Source organism: Myotis brandtii, unplaced genomic scaffold (genome assembly GCF_000412655.1).
Source record: "Myotis brandtii unplaced genomic scaffold, ASM41265v1 scaffold248, whole genome shotgun sequence".
NCBI lineage: Eukaryota > Metazoa > Chordata > Mammalia > Chiroptera > Vespertilionidae > Myotis > Myotis brandtii.
The window spans coordinates 2,708,217-2,727,924 of NW_005359397.1; the positions used below are offsets into that span (position 1 = coordinate 2,708,217).

At 43.5% G+C, this 19,708-nt stretch overlaps 2 protein-coding genes and 1 pseudogene across 2 annotated transcripts in view; 2 read left to right on the forward strand and 1 right to left on the reverse strand.

The window, feature by feature from the left end:
• Positions 1 to 4,892: 4,892 nt before the first annotated feature.
• On the forward strand, positions 4,893 to 13,595 carry FAM83D (family with sequence similarity 83, member D). The gene is made up of 3 exons (XM_005867323.2): positions 4,893 to 5,136; positions 9,964 to 10,088; positions 12,162 to 13,595. Exons 1-3 carry the CDS (start codon positions 4,918 to 4,920, stop codon positions 13,132 to 13,134), a joined length of 1,317 nt encoding a protein of 438 aa, XP_005867385.1. The 5' UTR covers positions 4,893 to 4,917; the 3' UTR covers positions 13,135 to 13,595.
• Positions 13,596 to 14,396: 801 nt separating this feature from the next.
• LOC102248831 lies at positions 14,397 to 15,695 on the reverse strand (annotated as a pseudogene).
• Positions 15,696 to 16,006: 311 nt separating this feature from the next.
• The window catches only part of DHX35 (DEAH (Asp-Glu-Ala-His) box polypeptide 35), a 67,261-nt gene continuing 63,559 nt past the window's right edge, over positions 16,007 to 19,708 (forward strand). The window contains exons 1-2 of the mRNA XM_005867324.2: positions 16,007 to 16,011; positions 19,523 to 19,686. Of these exons, the coding sequence (XP_005867386.1) occupies positions 16,007 to 16,011; positions 19,523 to 19,686 (169 nt within the window). The remainder of the gene's footprint in view (positions 16,012 to 19,522; positions 19,687 to 19,708) is intronic.

Sequence of the window (19,708 nt, forward strand, 5' to 3'; positions counted from 1 at the left end):
GCTCTATCTCAAAAAAACTCGTTAGTCGGGACACTCGTAAGTCAAGGCCCCACTGTATTTAGTTTAACACTTTACCACACAGCTCTGGAGTCACACAGGCCTGGGCGGAAATTCCAGCTCCTGCATTTGCTTAAGTGTGTCACTTTGAACGAGTTACCTAACCTCTCCAAGCTTTATTTTTCTCATTTGTAAATTGGGGATACAATTAATGGGGTTTTGAAATCTCTAGATATCTCGTAGAGCTTTTGTGCAAGAAGACATGTAGAAAAGATTCCGGTTCTATGTGAAAAGTAGCATAAACAGGGTTTGTGCCCTTCCTAAAGACCAAGAATACCTGAGACTGTGACTCTAATTGCGTGGACCACCAAGTCCCTTGGTATAGATCAGCAAGGGATAGTTGGTAGGGTGAAGTAAGGCTTGTGGTTTTGTCACCTGATGATGTGGGATTGACACAGGTGTGGCTGCTCCAGATGTGGTTGAGGAAGTGTAGGAACAGTATGGGGTACCAGGCATGACTAATTTGCAGTGAGTTTCAGGTGGGTGTTGACACTGGAATAGACTCTCAAAAGTCAACACTTAGAGAGTTTCTAGCCCTAAGAAAGTGGGCAGGCTCTGTGCAGCAGAGGCCAGGACAGGGCAGGGCCCACAGTGACCATGCAGGCACTTGGTGGCCATGGGATGCCCACCTTCCTGATGTCTCTCCTTTGTCCATCCCTGAATTATTCCTCAGGGAGGGAGCAGTGACTGGCTTCTATGCCTCTGTCAAGTCCAGATGTACTTTTGGGGCCCTGCAGCATGAACACCAACACCTAGGAGATGTGTCTGGCCTTGGAAAGCAGGCACTTGGCTGGCTGGTGAATGAGTCCATGTCATTGCTCAGCTCACTGAAGAGACTGTTTCCTCAGAGATTTGAGAGGCCCCAGGTCTAGTTCTACTCTGCAGAGCTTGGTTGCATGGGGACTGGTGGGGCTGAGGAGGGAGAGTATAGGGGAGCAGGGCTTGGGTCTTGAAGGAAGGAAGGAGGGATTTCCTACTGATTGCTTAAATGTAGAGGGCTGTTCCTTCTACAGAAGTCTTGAGTCCTGCTCTAGCCCAGTTGGCATGGCTCAGTGGATTGAGCATTGTCCCATGCACCATAGAGGTCGCTGGTTCTATTCTCTGTCAGGGCATATGCCCAGGTTGTAGGCTTGATCCACAGTAGAGGGTGTGCAGAAGGCAGCTGATCTATGTTTCTCTATCATCAATGTTTCCTATCTTTTCTCCTCCCTTCCTCTTTCTATAAAAAATCAATAAAAACATACTTTTAAAAAAGAATCCTGCTCTAGTAAGGGTACAGGGGAGTCAGGAAGACATGCCTCCATCTATCCTCTAAATACCCTGTGGGTGCTGGGGGCCAGCATTCAAACCAGTTATTTTCAGTACACACAGGAAGGGTTGAGGCTTTAAAAGCAAACGGTGAAACCTAACAAAGCTGTTGTTTGTACAGTTGTCTTATGGAGTTGTGAATCTAAATTCTGTTTGGCAGGTGATTTATACTAATGGCCCTGCTCCTGAGTCCCTGCCTCCAGCATTTCTCAACCTTCTCTAACCTCGCCAGCTGGGCTGGCTTCCTTGGTGCATGTCCATTGGCCCCATCCCACTGTCTTAACCCTGACTCATCTCCTGTGTCCCTCAGTAGTAGGGTTTCTTGAGGACATTGATTGACAACCCTAGGTCCTCAAAGCCCAGCACCATGCCAGGCTTATGGTTGGCTCACTGGATGTTTGAAGGAATAGTGGGATATAAGAGAAGCAAGCAGGTATCTGTCTTCCTCTAGCTTTCTCTTGTGAGCTTTACTCTCATTCTTACACCTGTGCATATAGAATCCCCCTATGAAGGTTTTACTGCCAGTTTTGAAGCTTCTCTCTCAAGCTTCTTTCTTTTTCTGTTTGTGTAAACCTGAATCTTCCTCTGCCTCTTCCCACCCTTCCTTCCCTCTTCTTTCCTCCTCCAGTCCATGCAGTCCATTGCTTGGCTCTCCCATGGCCTCTTTCCTCTTTAATCCTCATTGCTTCCATCATCAAAACCTCTATCACATTTAAAAAAGAAAGTGTTCCTGAACCTAAAGGTATCCAAGTGCCTGCTGTGTTGTGGGCACTTGGGTACATGGACCTGTGTTGGAGGAGGTGGGGCCAGATCTCCAGCCTACCCCTTCCTTTCTCCCAGCATCAGCCTCTTCCGTCACTTGTGGTCTTCACTTTGAACTCATTACTCTTCTTAAGCCCCTTTCTCTCCATTGCCTGTGTGATACTGATTCCTTGGTTGGCATTCAAGGCCTTCTGTGACCTTGCTCATTGACCTATCTCTCAGTCATGTCCTGTTGCTCCCTTTTGTGCATACTCCACGTGCCAGCCAAACTGGTACATACCCATTATCTCCTACTTCTTCCCCTGTCATCACATGGCTTCCTGCCAGAATGTCCTCCCCTTCACTTTTCCCCTGTCCGAATCTTGTCCTTATTTGTGATTCACCTCAAGTGCCCTCTCCTCCAGGGATCTTCCTCTGCTCTTATTTGGTAAACAGTGAGTGCTGTGGTGCGTCCACTGCTGCAGGGCAGATGCTGTACTGTCCCTGCTCTCCATAGTGTCCCCTCATCTCATTGCCTCCAACAGTACATATCCTTTTTCTTCCCTGCATCCCATGTCCTCTCTTTGTAGATAAGTTGTGTCTAGGTCAAATTCTTTACAGCCACCTTTCTGCCTAGTACAAGGATTCAGCTCGCAGTAGACTCTGAAGGGGTGCTGGCTGCATAATTGAACACCAGTTTCAAGGCTTTGTCTCATTTAATCCTCACAACAGTCCCTTGACGTAGATGCTAATATTATCCATATCTTCCAGAGGAGAAAAACGAGGCTCAAAGACATTGAGCAGTTTTCCCAGGGTCACACAACTCGTAAACCACAGAGCTGGGATTTGTGTGCCCAGGATTTTTCTGCCTTTTAACCATTGCTATGTGACCTCAGTGAATGGGGTAGATACAACTCCAGATAGGATGTATAAAACCCATCAGAGGATATAGACTTCTGGAGATGCCACCGATTCAGAAAGAACTCTTTATTTTTTAAATTAATGTGCCCAGTGGGTTTCACTGTACCCTTTACCAGGAATAGCTCACAGCTGGGGTTTCATCCAGATTGGGGAAGATTCGGGGGCTGCGTGGAGGTGTGCAAAGGGTGGGAAATGGGTACATCTGTAATAGGGTCAGCAATAAAAATAAAGTTAAAAACAAAAATTGGGGAGGGGAGGAATGGGGAGAAGCAGCCAGAGAGATAAATTGATCTTTCCAGATTCTCTTGTAGCAGTGACTTCCCAGGAGCTGGCATTTCAAGGTCCCTCCTCCTGGTAGATGAGGCTCTGGGTGTTGGAGAAAGACAGCAAAATTGCCTTTCTGTCTCTGCACTTCTTTAACCTCTTCCTCTACCCCCTAAATACTTAAGGGGTAAATATTGTTAGGTACTATCCTGAGTCCTCTCGGGCCAGAGTTTGAATCAGTCCTGTTCAGATGAGACCTGTCAATACTTTAAAGTTCAAAACAACGAGTTAACATGATTTAAAAAAGACATTTTTACTGTTGAGGTTGGGAGGAGAGAAAAGCCCTCACAGCCGCAGACTGTAAAAGGCTCCAAGCCTTGGCTTCGGGGGACAGTTTTCTTAGCTTACACCCCCACTTATGACTCCATTTGCAAGGACTTGTTTCTAAGCCTGGATGTTTTACATCCCCATGGCCCTGCCAGGAGTTAGCTGAGGGCCACGGTTTAAACCTGCAAAGGGTATGATTAGAGGCTTTGTGTCTGGAGCAGTCTGTCTTTAGCAAGGAAAGCCGGGAGCTGGCGGGTGCCTCCCTGTGTTGAACTGTCTGGATAGCTCAAACTCTGGACTAGTAAAGTGATTCAATGAACAGACACTTAAGAGATCTCTTGTGCCTTGCATTTCATGTGACATAATAATTTAGTTCTCACTACAAACCTATTTTGCAGCCAAGGATACAGACAGTGGAAACAGCTGTAATTTTCCCAAAGATACCTGACTGAGGCATCTCTTAACTGTAGTCTAATGGGGAGAAGAAAGGACTGGTCAAGCTTCAGGACAGAATCCTTAGGATATATTTCCATATTCCTGTTCTTGTGATGTGGACAGATAGATAATCAAGATAATCAAGAACTAGAGACCACCTTTTAAAGAGGGGAGACTAGTGCTGTGGGAGCCATTTGGTTGGATCCTGACTAGTGGAGGGAGTAGAACATTGTGAAGATTTGGTATCAGTGTTAGAGGCACAAGTGGGAGGATCTGCTTGCTTGGTATGGTCATTTCCAAGCTCTGAGTTGGTGGTGGATGGGGTGGGCCTGTCTCAGTTGTAACAAAAACTCAGAGCTTATGATCCAAAACCAGACAATACTCAAAATCACAGACTTAGAGAATGCTACACCTAGAAGGGGCTCAGAGAATCTAAGGTTTTGTTTACTTTTACAGACAGGAAACTGAAGCCAGTGTGGAAGCAACAGGCCTAAGAGAATGGTGTGTTAAGCCACAGAATCTAGACAGCTTGCTGGTCTGAGCTGAGCCTATAGGACGGGAAGGGGGTTTAGTAAAAGAAGAGAAGTTGAATGGAACAGGATCATAGGAGGTCAGGGCAGTGGATTAACGTATGTTTCTGAGAAATTAGCCAGTGTGGAGGGGAGTGGCTAGGAAGCAGTTGGGAGGGTTAGCTAGGCCACGTCCAGATTTGTAGGATACAGTGACAACAGTGTCTTTGGAGATGGAGGGGAGTCCACAGTGAGGGGAAAATCAATACTGCAGGAGGAGAAGGAAGGCTATCATAGCATGGGGATCCTTTCCCAGCTATGAGATAGGGTCCAGAGCCCGGACAAGCAGCCGCAGATGGTGGTGTTACGAGCTGACAGCTTGCCCTTCCTCACCCTGACCCTGCAGGTGATTGCCGTGGTGATGGATGTATTCACAGACATCGACATCTTCAGAGACCTGCAGGAAATATGTCGGAAACAGGGAGTTGCTGTATACATCCTTCTGGACCAAGCTCTGCTCTCTCAGTTTTTGGATATGTGTATGGATCTGAAAGTTCATCCTGAACAAGAAAAGGTTTGTGTTACACTGTGTCTGATTTAACCACAATCAAAAATAGGACCTATCTACATAGCAGTCAGTAGTGGTATCCCCATTATAAGAGAGGGAACTGAGGCCATGAGCAAGGTGATTTATTTGCCTGAAGTCTCACAGAAAAGAAACGACAGTCAGGATTCAAGTCATTGTCCCTCCCTCACATCATGCTGCCTCCTAACTAGGAGCCTGACTGTTCACGTCAAGAGGCTGCCTTGGATGCTGCTGCTTTTGACTGTAGTGCTGGTAGGTTCTCATTTTAATCATAATGACCACATTTATGGTGTCCTGGGCACTGGCCTGGGCTCTTGACAAATGTTATTCAATTTAATCCGCACAGAAGCCTTATCGAGTAAGTGGCAGGAAGGGGTGACACAGAGAATCCAGTGTCTACAACTGGAAAGTTAGTGGGACTGGGTTTGACTCCCCATCTACCATCACTGTCCCATGGTGTCTCTCATGTCTCATTATAAAATTAGGCTTTTTATGGCCTTTGCTCTGAGCATGGCTGTATTTAAATCTAAGGTTAGCCCTAGCTGGTTTGGGTCAGTGGATAGAGAGTTGGCCTGCAGACTGAAGGGTCCCGGGTTTGATTCGGGCTTGATCCCCAATAAGGGGCGTGCAGGATGCAGCCCATCCATGATTCTCTCTCATCACTGATATTTCTCTCTCTTTGTCTCCTTCTCCCTTTCTCTCTGAAATCAATAAAAATATATTTTTAAAAAATCTAAGGTTGGCCCTGGCTGGTTTTGCTCAGTGGATAGAGTGTCAGCCTGTGGACTGAAGGGTCCCGGATTCGATTCCGGTCAAGGGCACATGCCTGGGTTGCGGGCTCAATCCCCGATGGGGGGCATGCAGGAGGCAGCCAATCGATGATTCTCTCTCTCCCTCTCCCTTCCTCTCTGAAATCAATAAAAATAAAAATAAATAAGAAATAAAAATCTAAGGTGGTACAACTTAACTAGCTTGCTCTCTTTAGTGGAAAGAGGCAAGAAAAATAGTCATACTTATTACACCATTCTTTTTTTTTTTTTTTAATCAACTTAACCTGTGAGCTTCAGAATTTAATTTATCAACATAGTTCATTGCCTAGGAGCACCTACTATGAGCTATTCTAGGTACTGGAAATAAAACAGTCAGCAGAATGAACAAAAAATATGGGTAATTGCATATGGACATACAGTTGCTGCCTTGTTTTTTTTTAAAGGATTGAATCTTTTTTTAAAAAATATATTTTATTGATTTTTTTACAGAGAGGAAGGGAGAAGGATAGAGAGTTAGAAACATCAATGAGAGAGAAACATCGATCAGCTGCCTCCTGCACACCGCCCACTGGGGATGTGCCCGCAACCAAGGTACATGCCCTTGGCCGGAATCGAACCCAGGACCTTTCAGTCCGCAGGCCGACACTCTATCCACTGAGCCAAACCAGTCAGGGCTGCTGCCTTGTTCTTATCAAGCAATTTGGTTTTGCAAAATTTTAGCTATTTAACGTCTCCCACAGAGTTCTTGTTGGTTGTTTTCCCTAATGAGGAAACCGAGGATTGGGTTTAATTAGGTAATTTTCAACTTGTTGCTAATGCTACAAAGCAAATCACGGTGGAGGTAGGATTGTAGCATGGAGACCCAAAGAAATGAACCAGCCATGTGACCCAACAATCAAATGAGAAATGAGATCAGGTCAACCCAAGGAATATGCAAATCAGGCATGGAAAAGTACATTGTCCTGTAGCCAAATGTTCATCTATGACTGCTCACAGAGAACCATGTGAGGACATTGAAGGCATCAGTGTTTAATTTCAAGGCACTTGTTCTGTAATTAAGGTGGTATGTTATCAGCAGGAAAATCACAGATTAGTTCTAGCCGCCACTTTGGTCAAGTGATTGTCTGTGATTCATCTACTTGGCAGAAATCTAGGAGTACTGTCTGTCTGCCTACTCAGTTGCCCAGAGCTGGTTGGTGTCTTTATGGTTGTCTTTTATGTCTGCAGGAGGAGTTGAAAGGAGGTCTGTACCTTTTGCCTCACCAATTTTCATCATGTCTTAACTCCTTCCTAGGGAAGCACCATCTTTGCTGGCTGCTTCTCACACCTGGTGTGTCTATGCTGGTGAACATGTGCCCTCACCAAGTCAGGGCTGCCTTCCTCCCCCAGGCCCTGGCTCTGCAACTGGTTCAGATGTTGGGTGTCCTGTCTGTAGGAACTTGGTCACACATTTGTGTATAGGCCTCAAAAGTGCTTTGGCCACAATCACAGAGGCCTGTAAAACATTCTGATATAAGGGCCAAAGAGACAAGATGCACAAAATCAGGCCTAAATCTGCCCATAGTGATATTTTTTATGCTTTTTATTATATGTTGATCCTTTGAAGCTCTGCTTAGGAGTCATTACCTTCTCCAGGAAGCCCTCTCCTGCCAGCTCCATATGTACCTTTGTGGAAGTTACTAGCTTTTTTAAAAAATTAATTTCCATTTTAAAACAATTTATGATTTACAAAGGAGTTACAAAAGCAATATAAGAAATTCATGAATATTTGTAGCCCAAGTTCTCTAAATGTTAACATCTTACAAATCTCAGTACAAATTTGAAAAATCAAGAAATAAACGATATAATACTATAGGGTGTCCCAAAATTCACGCAAGAAGTAATTTTGATAGAAAACAGGTTTATAATTAAAAATTGTAAATTTTTTATTGATTCATAAAGTATACAGTATAGGGTTATGTATGGAATAGCACATCGGGTAAATGGCCTCCACGGCTTTGCTGGCACATACGCAAAGCTGCGGTCTTCATTGGTCTTCATTGTCCCTGCTCCTGGGCCATAATTGGTACTTGGTAATGCTTATCAAATTGAAGGGATTGAAATCAAAGGGCAACAGATATTAGAATCTGATTCAATAAACCAAGTAAAATTAGGCTTTTATTTGTTGTTGTTGTTGTTGTTAATGCTCTCGCAAAATTCAAATCTTGCGTGAATTTTGGGACACCCTATATTATCTGAGCTAAAGATCTCATACAATTCACTAATGATTCCATGGAAGTCCTTTTTCTTGTCTAGGATTCAGTCCAGGACCATAGCTGGCATATAGTTGTCATGTCTCCTTTGCTTCCTCTCATCCTGAACTGTTCCTCCTTTGTCTTTTAGGGTCTTGATACTTTTGAAGAACATTAGCCAGTTTTCTGTAGAATTTAGGTTTCTGATGCTTCCTCATGGTTAAATTCAGATCATGCATTTTGGTAAGAATACCATTGATATGATGTTATGTGTTGCCATAGTTTTCTTTGGTTTGCCTTTTGTTTTTATTTTTGAAGTGATAGATTCCTAGGAATTGCAGATAATACAGAAGTTTCCATGGATCCTTCACCCAGTTTCCCCCAATGGTTATGTAACTTATAGTACAATAGCAAAAGATGGAAATGGACATGGGTACAGTGTGTGTCTATAGTTCTGTGCCATTTTGTCACGTGTACATATGAGCACCACTACCACCAAGATATAGAGCTATTCTGTACCATTGAGATCTCCCTCATGCTACACCTTTATAGTCACATCCACTCCTCCTCCTACCATGTTTAACCCTGGAAATCACTACTTGTTCCCCATCTCTATAATTTTATCATTTAGGGAATGTTACATAAATGGAACCATGTAGTATCTGACCTTTTGATATTGGCTTTTTTCCCCTCAGCATAAAGCCCTTGAGATCCATCCAAATTGTTGTGTGTATCCAATAGTTTGTTCCTTTTAATTGCTGAGTAGTATCATGGTATGGTTGTTTAACTGTTCACCCATTGAAAAGCATTAGAATAATTTCCAGTCTTTTATTGTTATGAATGGATACTATGAATATTTGTGTACAGGTTTTTGTGTAGACATAGATTTTCACTTCTCTGGATGATTTAGTCTTGCTATAATTTTTTAATCATTCATTACTTTTCTCCTATCTAGTCCTTGCAGGTCAGGAGTGTACCTTATCACAAGAAGCATGCCTTATATCTCTTTTATCTCAAGGCCTGGTACATAGGGGCTTTCTTTGTTTGTAGAGTAAATGAGAGAATCAAACAAAAATCTTAAACATTTAATTTGAATGTGTAAGATTTCTAAAAATATTTAGCTACTGATCTGCCCCAAAGAATGCAGATTGTCTTAGTATTTTGTATACCATTGTATATACATTTACGTGTGTCATTTTACAAAGATAATTATGCATATACATGCAGTATATAACCCCAGTGTGATTCCATTGTACCTTTCTGGTAAATACATACTTGTAGGAAATATGACATTGCTGATTAAGCCACATGTGATATGAATGTTTGCTGCCTCAAGTCCTGTATTAGAAAAGGCTCATAGTATGTTCTCTAGACCCATTGTTGTGTGTGGGTGAGGATGGGTTGTTTACTGGTGATTCTATTAGACAAAAGTAGGAGAAATATCAACTTAGCTTCTTTAAACCTTTGTTAAGATGTTATTTATTACTAGTGTGTTTCCTTTGATAATTTAATCCCCCATGTTTTATTTAAAAAGTCATTTCCTAGATTCTATTGTTTAGTATTATCAAAAAGTGAGTCTTCTTTTAGAGTACATGTACACATGAACTAAGGGTCTCAAAAATAAAGATAAGAAATGGGCATATGAGAAGCTGGACTAAATGTGAAGCAACATTAGTTGAGCTCCTGAATGGGGACTGTGAACCATTCATGGCCAATAAATTTGTCTGTTTGGGAATTGTAAACTAAGCCCTCTTGTCTTAATCATTTGTTCACTAGATTATTCATTTCTTTTTTCCACACTCTCCTGCCAACAGCTGATGACAGTTCGGACTATTACAGGAAATATCTACTATGCAAGATCAGGAACTAAAATTGTTGGGAAGGTTCATGAAAAGTTCACATTGATTGATGGCATTCGAGTGGCTACAGGCTCCTACAGGTAAGTTTCTCACCTGCTCATGCTTATTAATCTAAATTTTTTAGAAGGAGCATGCTATGTAAAGGCAGAAGCTTCCCCACCCTCCCATCCCCCAAAGCCAGGCTTTATGGCCAGGCATTCTGAGATGTGTGCATCTGTATGTGAGTAGGTTAATCAATACCTCCTCCTACAGAAGGTAGTTGAGGTTGGGGTCACCTCCCCTGCCCTGTGGTCTACAGAACTGAAGTGCAGAGGTTGAAATTTGTCTGGAGACCCCACGGCGAGCAAATCCTAGATTCAAGCCGCAGCTAGGCCCACAGTGGATGAATTAGGAATAACAGTGACAGGACCAGTCTCAAGTCTGGTTCCTGGGTACTTTGAACGCCTTGTCCCTGCTCACTTGGTGGTAAGGGCAGTCTCAGCCATGGGCATCAGAGTAGAGGGCAGAGCTGACGCTGTCAGCTTACACGTAACTCCTTCACCTTGCTTCAAGGCTTGTAATCTTGTGCTTTAGAAAGTACTGATCCATGTTCTGCCTCCACCTTTGAAGTCTCACATTGGCAACGGCATCTTAAGGGAGAGTGTAGAGAAGTTGAATAGAGGGTGGAGGTAATGAGTGGTTAACACTAATCTCCAGAAGTTAAGACATGCCGTTTTTTCTCCTGCGGCTTCGATGTTTGGCCAGCTCTGCATCTGATCGTCTGATGGGGTGCATGAGGTGTGTCTGTAGAGTTTAAAAATGAAAAAATCATTTTTGAAGAAACACATTCCTGAGTGATAATTATGTGTCAGCCCTGGGTAAAGGTGGAAAGATTTGTGGACGATGAAGGCGGTAAGATGAAGAAAGCCTTGATGCCTTTCTTCTCAAACAGTACCTTCAATGCTGGGGAAAAAGTCACACTCTTCCTGAAACTTCCTTTCATAAGAAATTTTTAAATAACTGGAGGAATCTAGATTTTTCACCCAAAGTAGATTTGATCTGTATTAGCCAAACTTAGCTCAACTGGTTTTTGGCTATTCTAAAATATAAAAACTACCCTCTACAGATGCAGTATGCTACCATTGAGGGTGAAGATGATGATAGCTTTCATTTGTTACAGACATTTTTATAATCCCGGTATAGATAGGTGTCTTATTTATGTGAACTCATTGAGGGTTTTCAAAAGACTCTTCTCTCTCAGTGGGGTGATTGCAAGTGCAGAAACCTAACTCAAACTATGCAGATGGAATTTTTTGACTCCTGTGACTTAGAAATGTCAAAAGATTTTTAGCTCTTTTTGACCTAGAGGCCATCCATTTATCTGAACACTGTCTTCTGGTTCTTCTTTTCTCCAGTTGGTCTTTAGTCTCAGTTAGCTCTCCATTTGAAGGCATAGATCTAGGCTTTCTCATGAGGCCTTTCATAGCTGTCTCCCAAAGAGAGAGATTTTATTTCTCTCAGCACTGCTTTTAATCCTTGAAAAATTACTTGGCCTGAGGTGGGTCACATGTCCACCCTGGGTAGCTCCCCGTATCCAAGGGGGTAGGATAGTCTGGCCATCCTGGTAATATGCTCTTGTAATTGGAGAGGCGCATAAATGAAGACCTTGGCGAGGATAGGGGTGGGTTCTGTCACCAGAGGAAGGAGGAGGGATGCTGGACAGTCAGGGGCACATGGCCTACTCAGCTCTGAGTGTGCTTCCAGCAACAGCGTCACGGTTAGAATAACAGCATTGCACTGGCCATACTTAAGGACTGGGCCTGGTCTGGGGTCCACCACAGTTTCCTTCTATGAAACCACTAGCCGTTTCCTCACTTCGAAAATGAGGGCACTGGCCAAATATTTTAGAAATCCTTTCTAGTTTTTAAAAACTGAGGTTGAGGGTGTGTAGGTTGTAGTGTGTTGGTTAAACAGTTGGTCTTTTAACTTTTATGTTAACCTGTATATGTCATATGCCTGTGTTAAGGCTGAATTTAAACTACATGATAGGTATGCTGTCATCAGAGTTATGAATCTTATGTAGCAGGATATCTGGGCTTTATTACTCAGATTGACATAAGAAAAGACTAAAGTTGCTTATTCTTACCAGTGTCTGTTTGTTTTTAATCCTCAAGTTTTACATGGACAGATGGCAAATTAAATAGCAGTAATTTGGTCATTCTGTCCGGCCAAGTGGTTGAACACTTTGATCTGGAGTTCCGAATCCTGTATGCACAATCAAAGCCCATCAGCTCCAAACTCCTGTCCAGCTTCCAGATCAACGGCAAGTTTGACCATCTAGTTGACCGGAAACCATTGTCCAAGGAGCTCACGTTGGGCAATCTGCTGCGGCAGCGGCTGGCCAGGCTCTCAAGCACCCCCAAGAAGGCCGAGCTGCTGTGTGGGGCACCCACCAAGGGCAGGGCAGAGGCCAGGCGCCACGACTCTGAGTCTTCCACCATCAGCGAGGAAGACTACTTTAACAGCCACAAGGAAGAACCAGAAGGTGGAAAGGTGACTGATGCTGCCACTCAGACAGAGCCAGGAGAGGAGATGCCAGTGGTGAGCGTGAGTGACTCGGGAACACAAACCAGCACCGCCATAACTAGTGCTGGGACCCAAACCACAGTTGCCACCAGGGCAGCGAGCTCACAAACCATGGTTCGGTTCATGTCGGCCACCACCCAGACTGATGTGGACGAGAATGTTGTCTTTTCTCAGGGAATCCAGTCTAAAGAAGGGTCACCTGTATCAAAGATGTCTGTCTCGAGATCTTCCAGTTTGAAATCATACTCCTCGCTGTCTTCCCAAGGCTCTGTGGCAAGCTCCATTGGCTCCCAGACTTCCATCAGAACCACTGACCTCATCCTTCCTGGACATTCCAAGTATTGGGGTACCCCCCACTTTGACTCATTTAGAAACTTGAATAAAGAGCGGCAGTTTCACTTTTCTGCCATCAGGTCCCGGCTCCACCATATGCTGGCCATGTTGTCAGGGAGAACAGTTCTTACTGAGAACTATATTGGCTTTAATTCTGGAAATTTTACCAGAGCACCAGTTAATTTACTGGCTATTCGAGATATTACACTCTATCCCTCCTATCAGTGACTGCTCAGTGTTCAGAGTCTCCTGGGTTCCTCCAGGCTTGCAATAGACATCATCAGAGCATCCTGCTCTGCAAAATGTCTCCTGTCCCTAATTGTTTTTCTTTTGCCTGACTTTTAGTCACCCTGATTTTCTTTGAATTCTATAAACTGCACATTATTTTACATGCTTTAATTTTGTTTTTGTCATATATAAACCGGCTATTGGTTTTATGGTTACAACACTATGGGTACAGTTTCTTTGCACATTTTTAACATTGATATCTTTTAAAGAGGTAAATTCTGGTAAGAGATAAAATATGTTTTGCATTTTCCTAGATTTGTGTGTTCTTCTGTTTAAGAGCTTTGAATCACTAGTTTTTATGGTCAAAATCCTGTTTAGAATAAATGGTTTCTTAATTGTCTCTTCTTTAGGATATCTGTGTTCTTAGTATTAACTAAATATAAACAACTTTTATTTGGTGATTGCTTGAGTACCTTTTTTTCCCTTTTTTTCTTTCAGGCATTTTTCTCTTTAACTCTGGGAGTATGTCACAAGTAATGTACCTAAAGCTATTTTTGTGTGGAGAAAAGTACATGATCCAAATTGTGAAGGAAAATATTCACTTAAAAGATAGAAGACATAAAACAGCAAGCATCAGGGTCACCCCTTCCTTAGCATTATGAATATTGATGTTACTCTCTCTATAGTGTGAATGAGGACACTTGCCAGAAATCGCAGTCTTTTCATGTGCCTTTAGCTGTCTCTTTTCAAAGAAAAAGCTTGAGCTATTTAGACAGTGATCTTGGTTCTCTGCTTCTCTGCCAAAGAAGGCCTTAGTTGCAGTTCTGGATTCATCCCTGATATTAACTCTAGTGGCCCCATGGGCTTAATTTCATCAGATGGGTGTATTGACAATGATTTAGCAATCTAATATCCTGGAGTAGGGGCAAAGAAGACAACTGATAATTATCCCAGATTCCTAGTTCATTGGCAGGTAATGCAACTGGTTTCTACACCCTGCTAATCAGGGTTAGTCTGATTGTGGAATCCTGTTTTTGTCTAGTCTCATTTGCATGAACAGACTAAAGGAAGAGAGTTAAATAATGGCTTCCTTTGTCTGATCTGGCCAGAGCAAAAGAGGTCTTAATAGGAGAGGGTGTTGTCCGCCATGTAGACATTTGCTGATGCACCCAGGTCATGAGTACACCTGCAGTGTTTTGTTTGTTTGTTTGGTTTTACTGGAAACATTTATTATGACAAGAAGTGAGAGCTACACAACAATGGGTTTGCCCAAGGTTAGAACTGCGGCAGGAGGTCCCCGGGCAAGGGCCTCCCTGTCCCGCACTTCTCATCTCTTGCCTGGAGGAGACCTTTGGCACTTGGCTGGCGGGGACAGAGGGCAGATGAAAGGCTATCAGATCCAGACTGTCAGAAGGGTCTAGAAATGAAGTGTGGAGGGCAAGTTATTAAAGTCCTCACCCCCTTCCCATTCCCGTTCTCGTTCCCGTTCCCGCTCCTGCCCCTGCTCCTGCTCCTGCCCCTGCTCCTGCTCCTGCGTGGTCTTGGGCTGAGTTGTGGAGGCCTCTGGGTTCCCGGGCGTCTTAGAGCTGATGCTGCTGCTGCTGTTGGTGACACGGGGCCCATACCAGCCTGCCCAGAACTGGGTGTCTTTGCCCCCATGCTGGAAGAGGATGTGGCGGATGCCTGGAGGGTAATCTGAGAAGGTGTGAGAGACCTCTGTCCACTGGGTATTGTTCCACTGCTGGATGGTCACAGGTCGGGGCTCGAAGGAGGCCAAGGCGATGTAGTGGCTGAGACCAGCTGTACTCGGATGTTGTAGGTGCAGCCACAGTCTGCTCTGGCGGCAAACCAGTCCTTCACCACGATGTCAGGCCGGATTATGTCCATTAGTTCCTCCCAGTAGCCCTCAGCTTTGAGGTCCACCATCTGGGACTTGAGGCATAATCCAAAGGATGTGACAAAGTACTTCCTGACCTTAGAGGTAGGAAAATCTTGCCCATGGCCTCCAGGTAAGCTCTCCGCCTTCCAGTGGTCCCCCCCATTGTCGATTTGCCAGGATCTCAAACCCTCTTCAGCACATGGGTTGTGTAGGAGGTTCCTGCGGAGGCTGCACAAAAAGTAAAAAATCTTCCAGTCAGACACAGGCTCATCGCAGTCCTCGATGATGAAGCCTTTACGCAGGCTCTTGTGTTTCCAGAGGGTCACAAGGTTGATGAGGTTGAGCCAGAGGCTGCAGACAGGGCGGCAGCCCAATACCAGCTGATGGGCAGGCACATATGTGAATACCTCCAGCAAGATGTTCTCAGGCAGTTCATTGATGCTGACCAGGGCCATAGCTGGGCTGGGGTGCACACACAGGCCTGTGTGTATGTGTGGGCCGGGGGGCGGGGGGGCAATAATGATGGTTATGAGCCCTGACCAAGGAGGTGGATTCCTCAGATCCTTCAGGGTCCTGGGACTGGGCCTTCTAATCCTGCTTTCTCTCCCGCCTGTCTCCCCCCTGCCTGTCCTCCTGCTGGCTGCAACCTGAGCCCCACGCGGGATGCTGGGCGGGACCCGAGCTGCGCATCTACCTCTTGTTTGTTTGTTTTTAATACTGTATGTTTTATTGATTTTTAGAGAGAGGAAGAGGGGGAGAGAGAAAAACGTTTATCACCTGCCTCTACATGAAAAACCCAAGGGTGGGGAATGCAAACTGGAGTCAAGAATGAGGCTACAGGTGTGTGCCCCAGTGACCAACACACTTACTTTGGGTAGGAAGCTTCTGAGTGGCCAGGGCAGAAAGAGAACCCTCGTTGGATCTACCATTCACAATGTCCCTCAGATTTAAGAGTAAAATGCAGGTATAGGAAGAGCAATCCTCAGTACTAAAATGAGGTAAGAATTTCTCACAAGTATCCTCTTATCGAAATGATAGTTAAGCATTCTGATAATAAACAAAATGACAGATATTCTGGGTGTGCTCAAACACTAAACTCCCCAAGGGCAGTTGTCCATACCTGGAAATTAGATGTATTCAGACGAAGTGAGCATGGAACGTGTGCCTTATGTTGAATATGTTCAGATGAGCATTATTAGCATTATTCAGTAGGTTCACTGGTGCCACCTGGAAATGCGCCCCCATTTGCCTGGCAGAGTTTCAGTTCATTCCTGTGAACACTCCGTTTTTATTTTCAAGTGTCCCCATTTGAATAATAAAACATACAGTCATTCTATTTAGAAAGCTCCAGACCAACCTCAGGAGGCCCTCCCCAGCTCATCCAACTCCATAGACATGCATGATCCTCAGGCCAACATGATAGGCTCCCCTGAAAGCTGAGTCTCCTTCCTTAGTGGATCTCTGTACCCGAATCCTTGGAGCTAAGTAAACACGTATGCTAAAACATGTGTGAACTTGATTCTTGTGTGCAAGCCAACAAACCAGGCAGGTTTACAGATGTTACAAGTTTCAGAGGGCTGCACCTTAGACTCAGTGGGAAATCCCAGTATAGTACAGTTCTGTAAAAGCAATTCTACAAAGGACAACCTCTTTTCAGGCTGGGAGGTAGCTCTCTCTGATGCGATTTAATGAAGCAGACTCAAGGGAAATTAGAATTTTTCTTAGGAAGCCAAGAGTTCTAGCACATGACTACATAGGTGGTGGTATGGACATCTGTTATTTTTACTTCATTCATTTGCCCTCTCATCCTCTTACCTTCAAATTTCTCTCTGAGGAAGCATTCTGTTCCCAACTGTTAGTCCATATGGTTCTGGTGAAGCTGACCACACCTGACTTGGGGTGGAGTGGGTGACCTAGGTGTAAGCCAGCACATCATAGTCGTTGGCCCTTGTGACTGATTCAAGGATGGATACATGGTCAGGTACTTTTGGAAAGAAACTTGATGCCGAGAGGATGTGGTGGCTAAACTGACATGGCCATCTAGTTATCGCATGGCACCTGGGTCAGTAGAAGAGAGAATGGTATGATCACAATTGCAGCTGTGTCTCAAGTCAGAACTACTCTTGGGCTTTTATGAGCCATTTTTGCTTAAGTGAGAATAACACTTGTTACATAAAAGCCTTAAATGGTACGATGACGAAAAATGCTAAATCTGCCTCCTAAACATGGCTAAGATGGTTGGACAGAATATGGTTCAAGGCAGAAAGTACCAGTTACCATTGGCACAGAAAAACTTGTATCATGTACCATGAAACACGATTTTGAGGAGCATCTTTCTAGAAAACCTGTTATCATTCAGAAGTTGCAAAATGTAACCCTTATGTAACAAAATGATCAAACTTTCATGGAATTGTTGGCAACGAACTAAATAAATTCTGATTGCCATCTCAAGACATAAAGGTTTTCATTTTAGAGTTGTTATTTTAGGCCATTCTTTCTGAAAATAGTTGATTAGGAAGGATAAGATAGTCTACTGAGACCATTCCTAGTTTTTGACAGTAAAATCAAACCATCAACATCATGTTATTACTTAGGTGTTTTCTCCAATAGACATCTGTAAACAAAACAACCCATTAAGGACAGTTGGGCTTTGAGAACTTTCTGGGACAGATAAATTAATTCACACCTAGGAGAGCTAAGCTCTAATGGCTTTAAATGGTCCATGTGGTTGAAAAAACACTGGTTTGGAAATCAGAAAGCCTGAGTTCTAGTTTCAGTTCTGGTGCAAAATTAACTCATTGATTCTGACCAAGTCCTTTTAACCTCCATGAGCCTCAGTTTTGTTTTGTTTTGTTTTCTATAAAACAGTATTTAGATTAAAAAACAATTATAAGATTTTATTTGAGCCAAACTGATGACATTCTGGGGAATAAGATTGCAAATGCTGTCCTAGACTAGATGTTGACTAAAGTCTCTTCCAGTTTTACGGTCTCTTTATAAATAGGAAGACTTCTTTATAGAAACCACATGAGTAATTTGTAAGATACAGAAATAATAAAAGTGGCATTTATTGCATTTCCCTTGTATTCATGTATAAACTCTGTTTTCTGTACTTAGGCCTTTAGTGAAATAAGACAAAAATAAAACAAGGAAGGATCAGTGTTATGAAGAACTAAAAATAAGTATAATGAATGGTGCTCGCATATACATTACTCAATAGGCACTTTGTTCCTGGGCTAGGAATATGAATGTGACATGGTCCTTGTCCTTAAGAAGCTTTCAGTGTAATACTTGGATATTAACTATAGTTCAACTAAGTAAGTTCACCACAAAAGTGAGCATACAGGTCTGAGCCTACAGAGGGGGATGCTGAAGCCAGATAGTGAGTTTAGAGAAGTCTTCTTAGAGCTGACCATTATGAGAATATTTTAAAGGATGTATGGAGAATTCTAGGCAGAGGGATTACCAGGTATTGAATCCTATTTTTATTATTATGGAAATAAGATATTTGGAAAATGAATGTATGCATGTAAATTTAGATTTTTTTTTTCCTTTTGGTGAATTTGCTCTATTTGAGTTAAGGAGAGCTAACATTGAACTTGTGACACATGCTAGGTCTTACACTGTTAGGTCCTTTACATGTTATCTCATTTAATACAACCTTTTAAAATATTAGATGACAGGTAGGAACTAGGAAATGGCAAAGTTAGGATTCCAAATCATGTCTACATGTTTCCAACCCTTGACCTTTCCATGACTATGTAATTTCTCTGAAAGAGTGCAGAAATTCCTTCACAGCTCTAATCTGAAGCCTCACACTTCCTTTCAACTAATTGACTACCCATAAAATAGTTCCTCTACTGGAACTTAAGAGTATTAGCTCTCGTTGCCTCTCCTTTAGATTAGTAAACTCTTTCTCAAGCTTGTTGATTAAAACGAATTATCTGTGGGGCTTCTTAAAATGCAGGTTTCCAGGCCTCTGCCCCTGAAGATTCTGACTCAAGAATGGATTGGGGACTAATATCTGTATTTTTAACAAGCATTTGAAGCATATGAGCAGTCAAATTGTGGGAGACACTGGATTAGTGTCCTAGCCCAACTGACCTATTCATTTCTAATCCTCTTACTCCAAACCGTTTTTATCCCTGTTTTTCAGCATTACTCTCAAGGCTCCTGAAGACTTCCTCCCATACTGTTTCCCATTGTTTTGTTTACTGATAGTAATAAACACTACTGTTTACCAAGCATTTACTTCCTATTCACTTTTGCCTCCACCGGAACAAAAGCTCCACGAAGGTAGGGATTGAAAACTGCAGTATCCGGGCGCCCAATAAAAATTAACTGAACCAGCAAACACACAAGGTAGTTATTATGCTTCGACCTGAAAATATGGAGGAGAGTAAAACAGCAATAGTAAAGCTGAGATATGAGATCGCTTGCGACATAATCAGTATTTCGTTAATTGCACTGTCTCCGTGCCCACTACGTGCCAGTGGTCTTTTCCCACAGCTCGCCCTCGGAGGCGAGCGGCCGCCATCCAGGCCACGCCACGCTCCTAAAGAGGCCACTTGGGACAGTGACCGCAAAGCTGAAGACAGCAGAGAAGCGCGCCCTGCTCTCCGCGGCGGCGGAGCGGATCACGGATCACGTGGGCCTGGGGGCGTGGCCAGAATGCTCGCGGGGCGGGGGGGTCGG

What these genes read in the sequence shown, in the direction of transcription:
- FAM83D (XM_005867323.2), top strand. Translation starts at nt 4,918, where the DNA reads ATGGTGGTGTTACGAGCTGACAGCTTGCCCTTCCTCACCCTGACCCTG. An exon ending in TTCATCCTGAACAAGAAAAG is followed by an intron (nt 5,137 to 9,963) that starts GTTTGTGTTACA and finishes TCCTGCCAACAG; the next exon opens with CTGATGACAGTTCGGACTAT. An exon ending in GTGGCTACAGGCTCCTACAG is followed by an intron (nt 10,089 to 12,161) that starts GTAAGTTTCTCA and finishes TTAATCCTCAAG; the next exon opens with TTTTACATGGACAGATGGCA.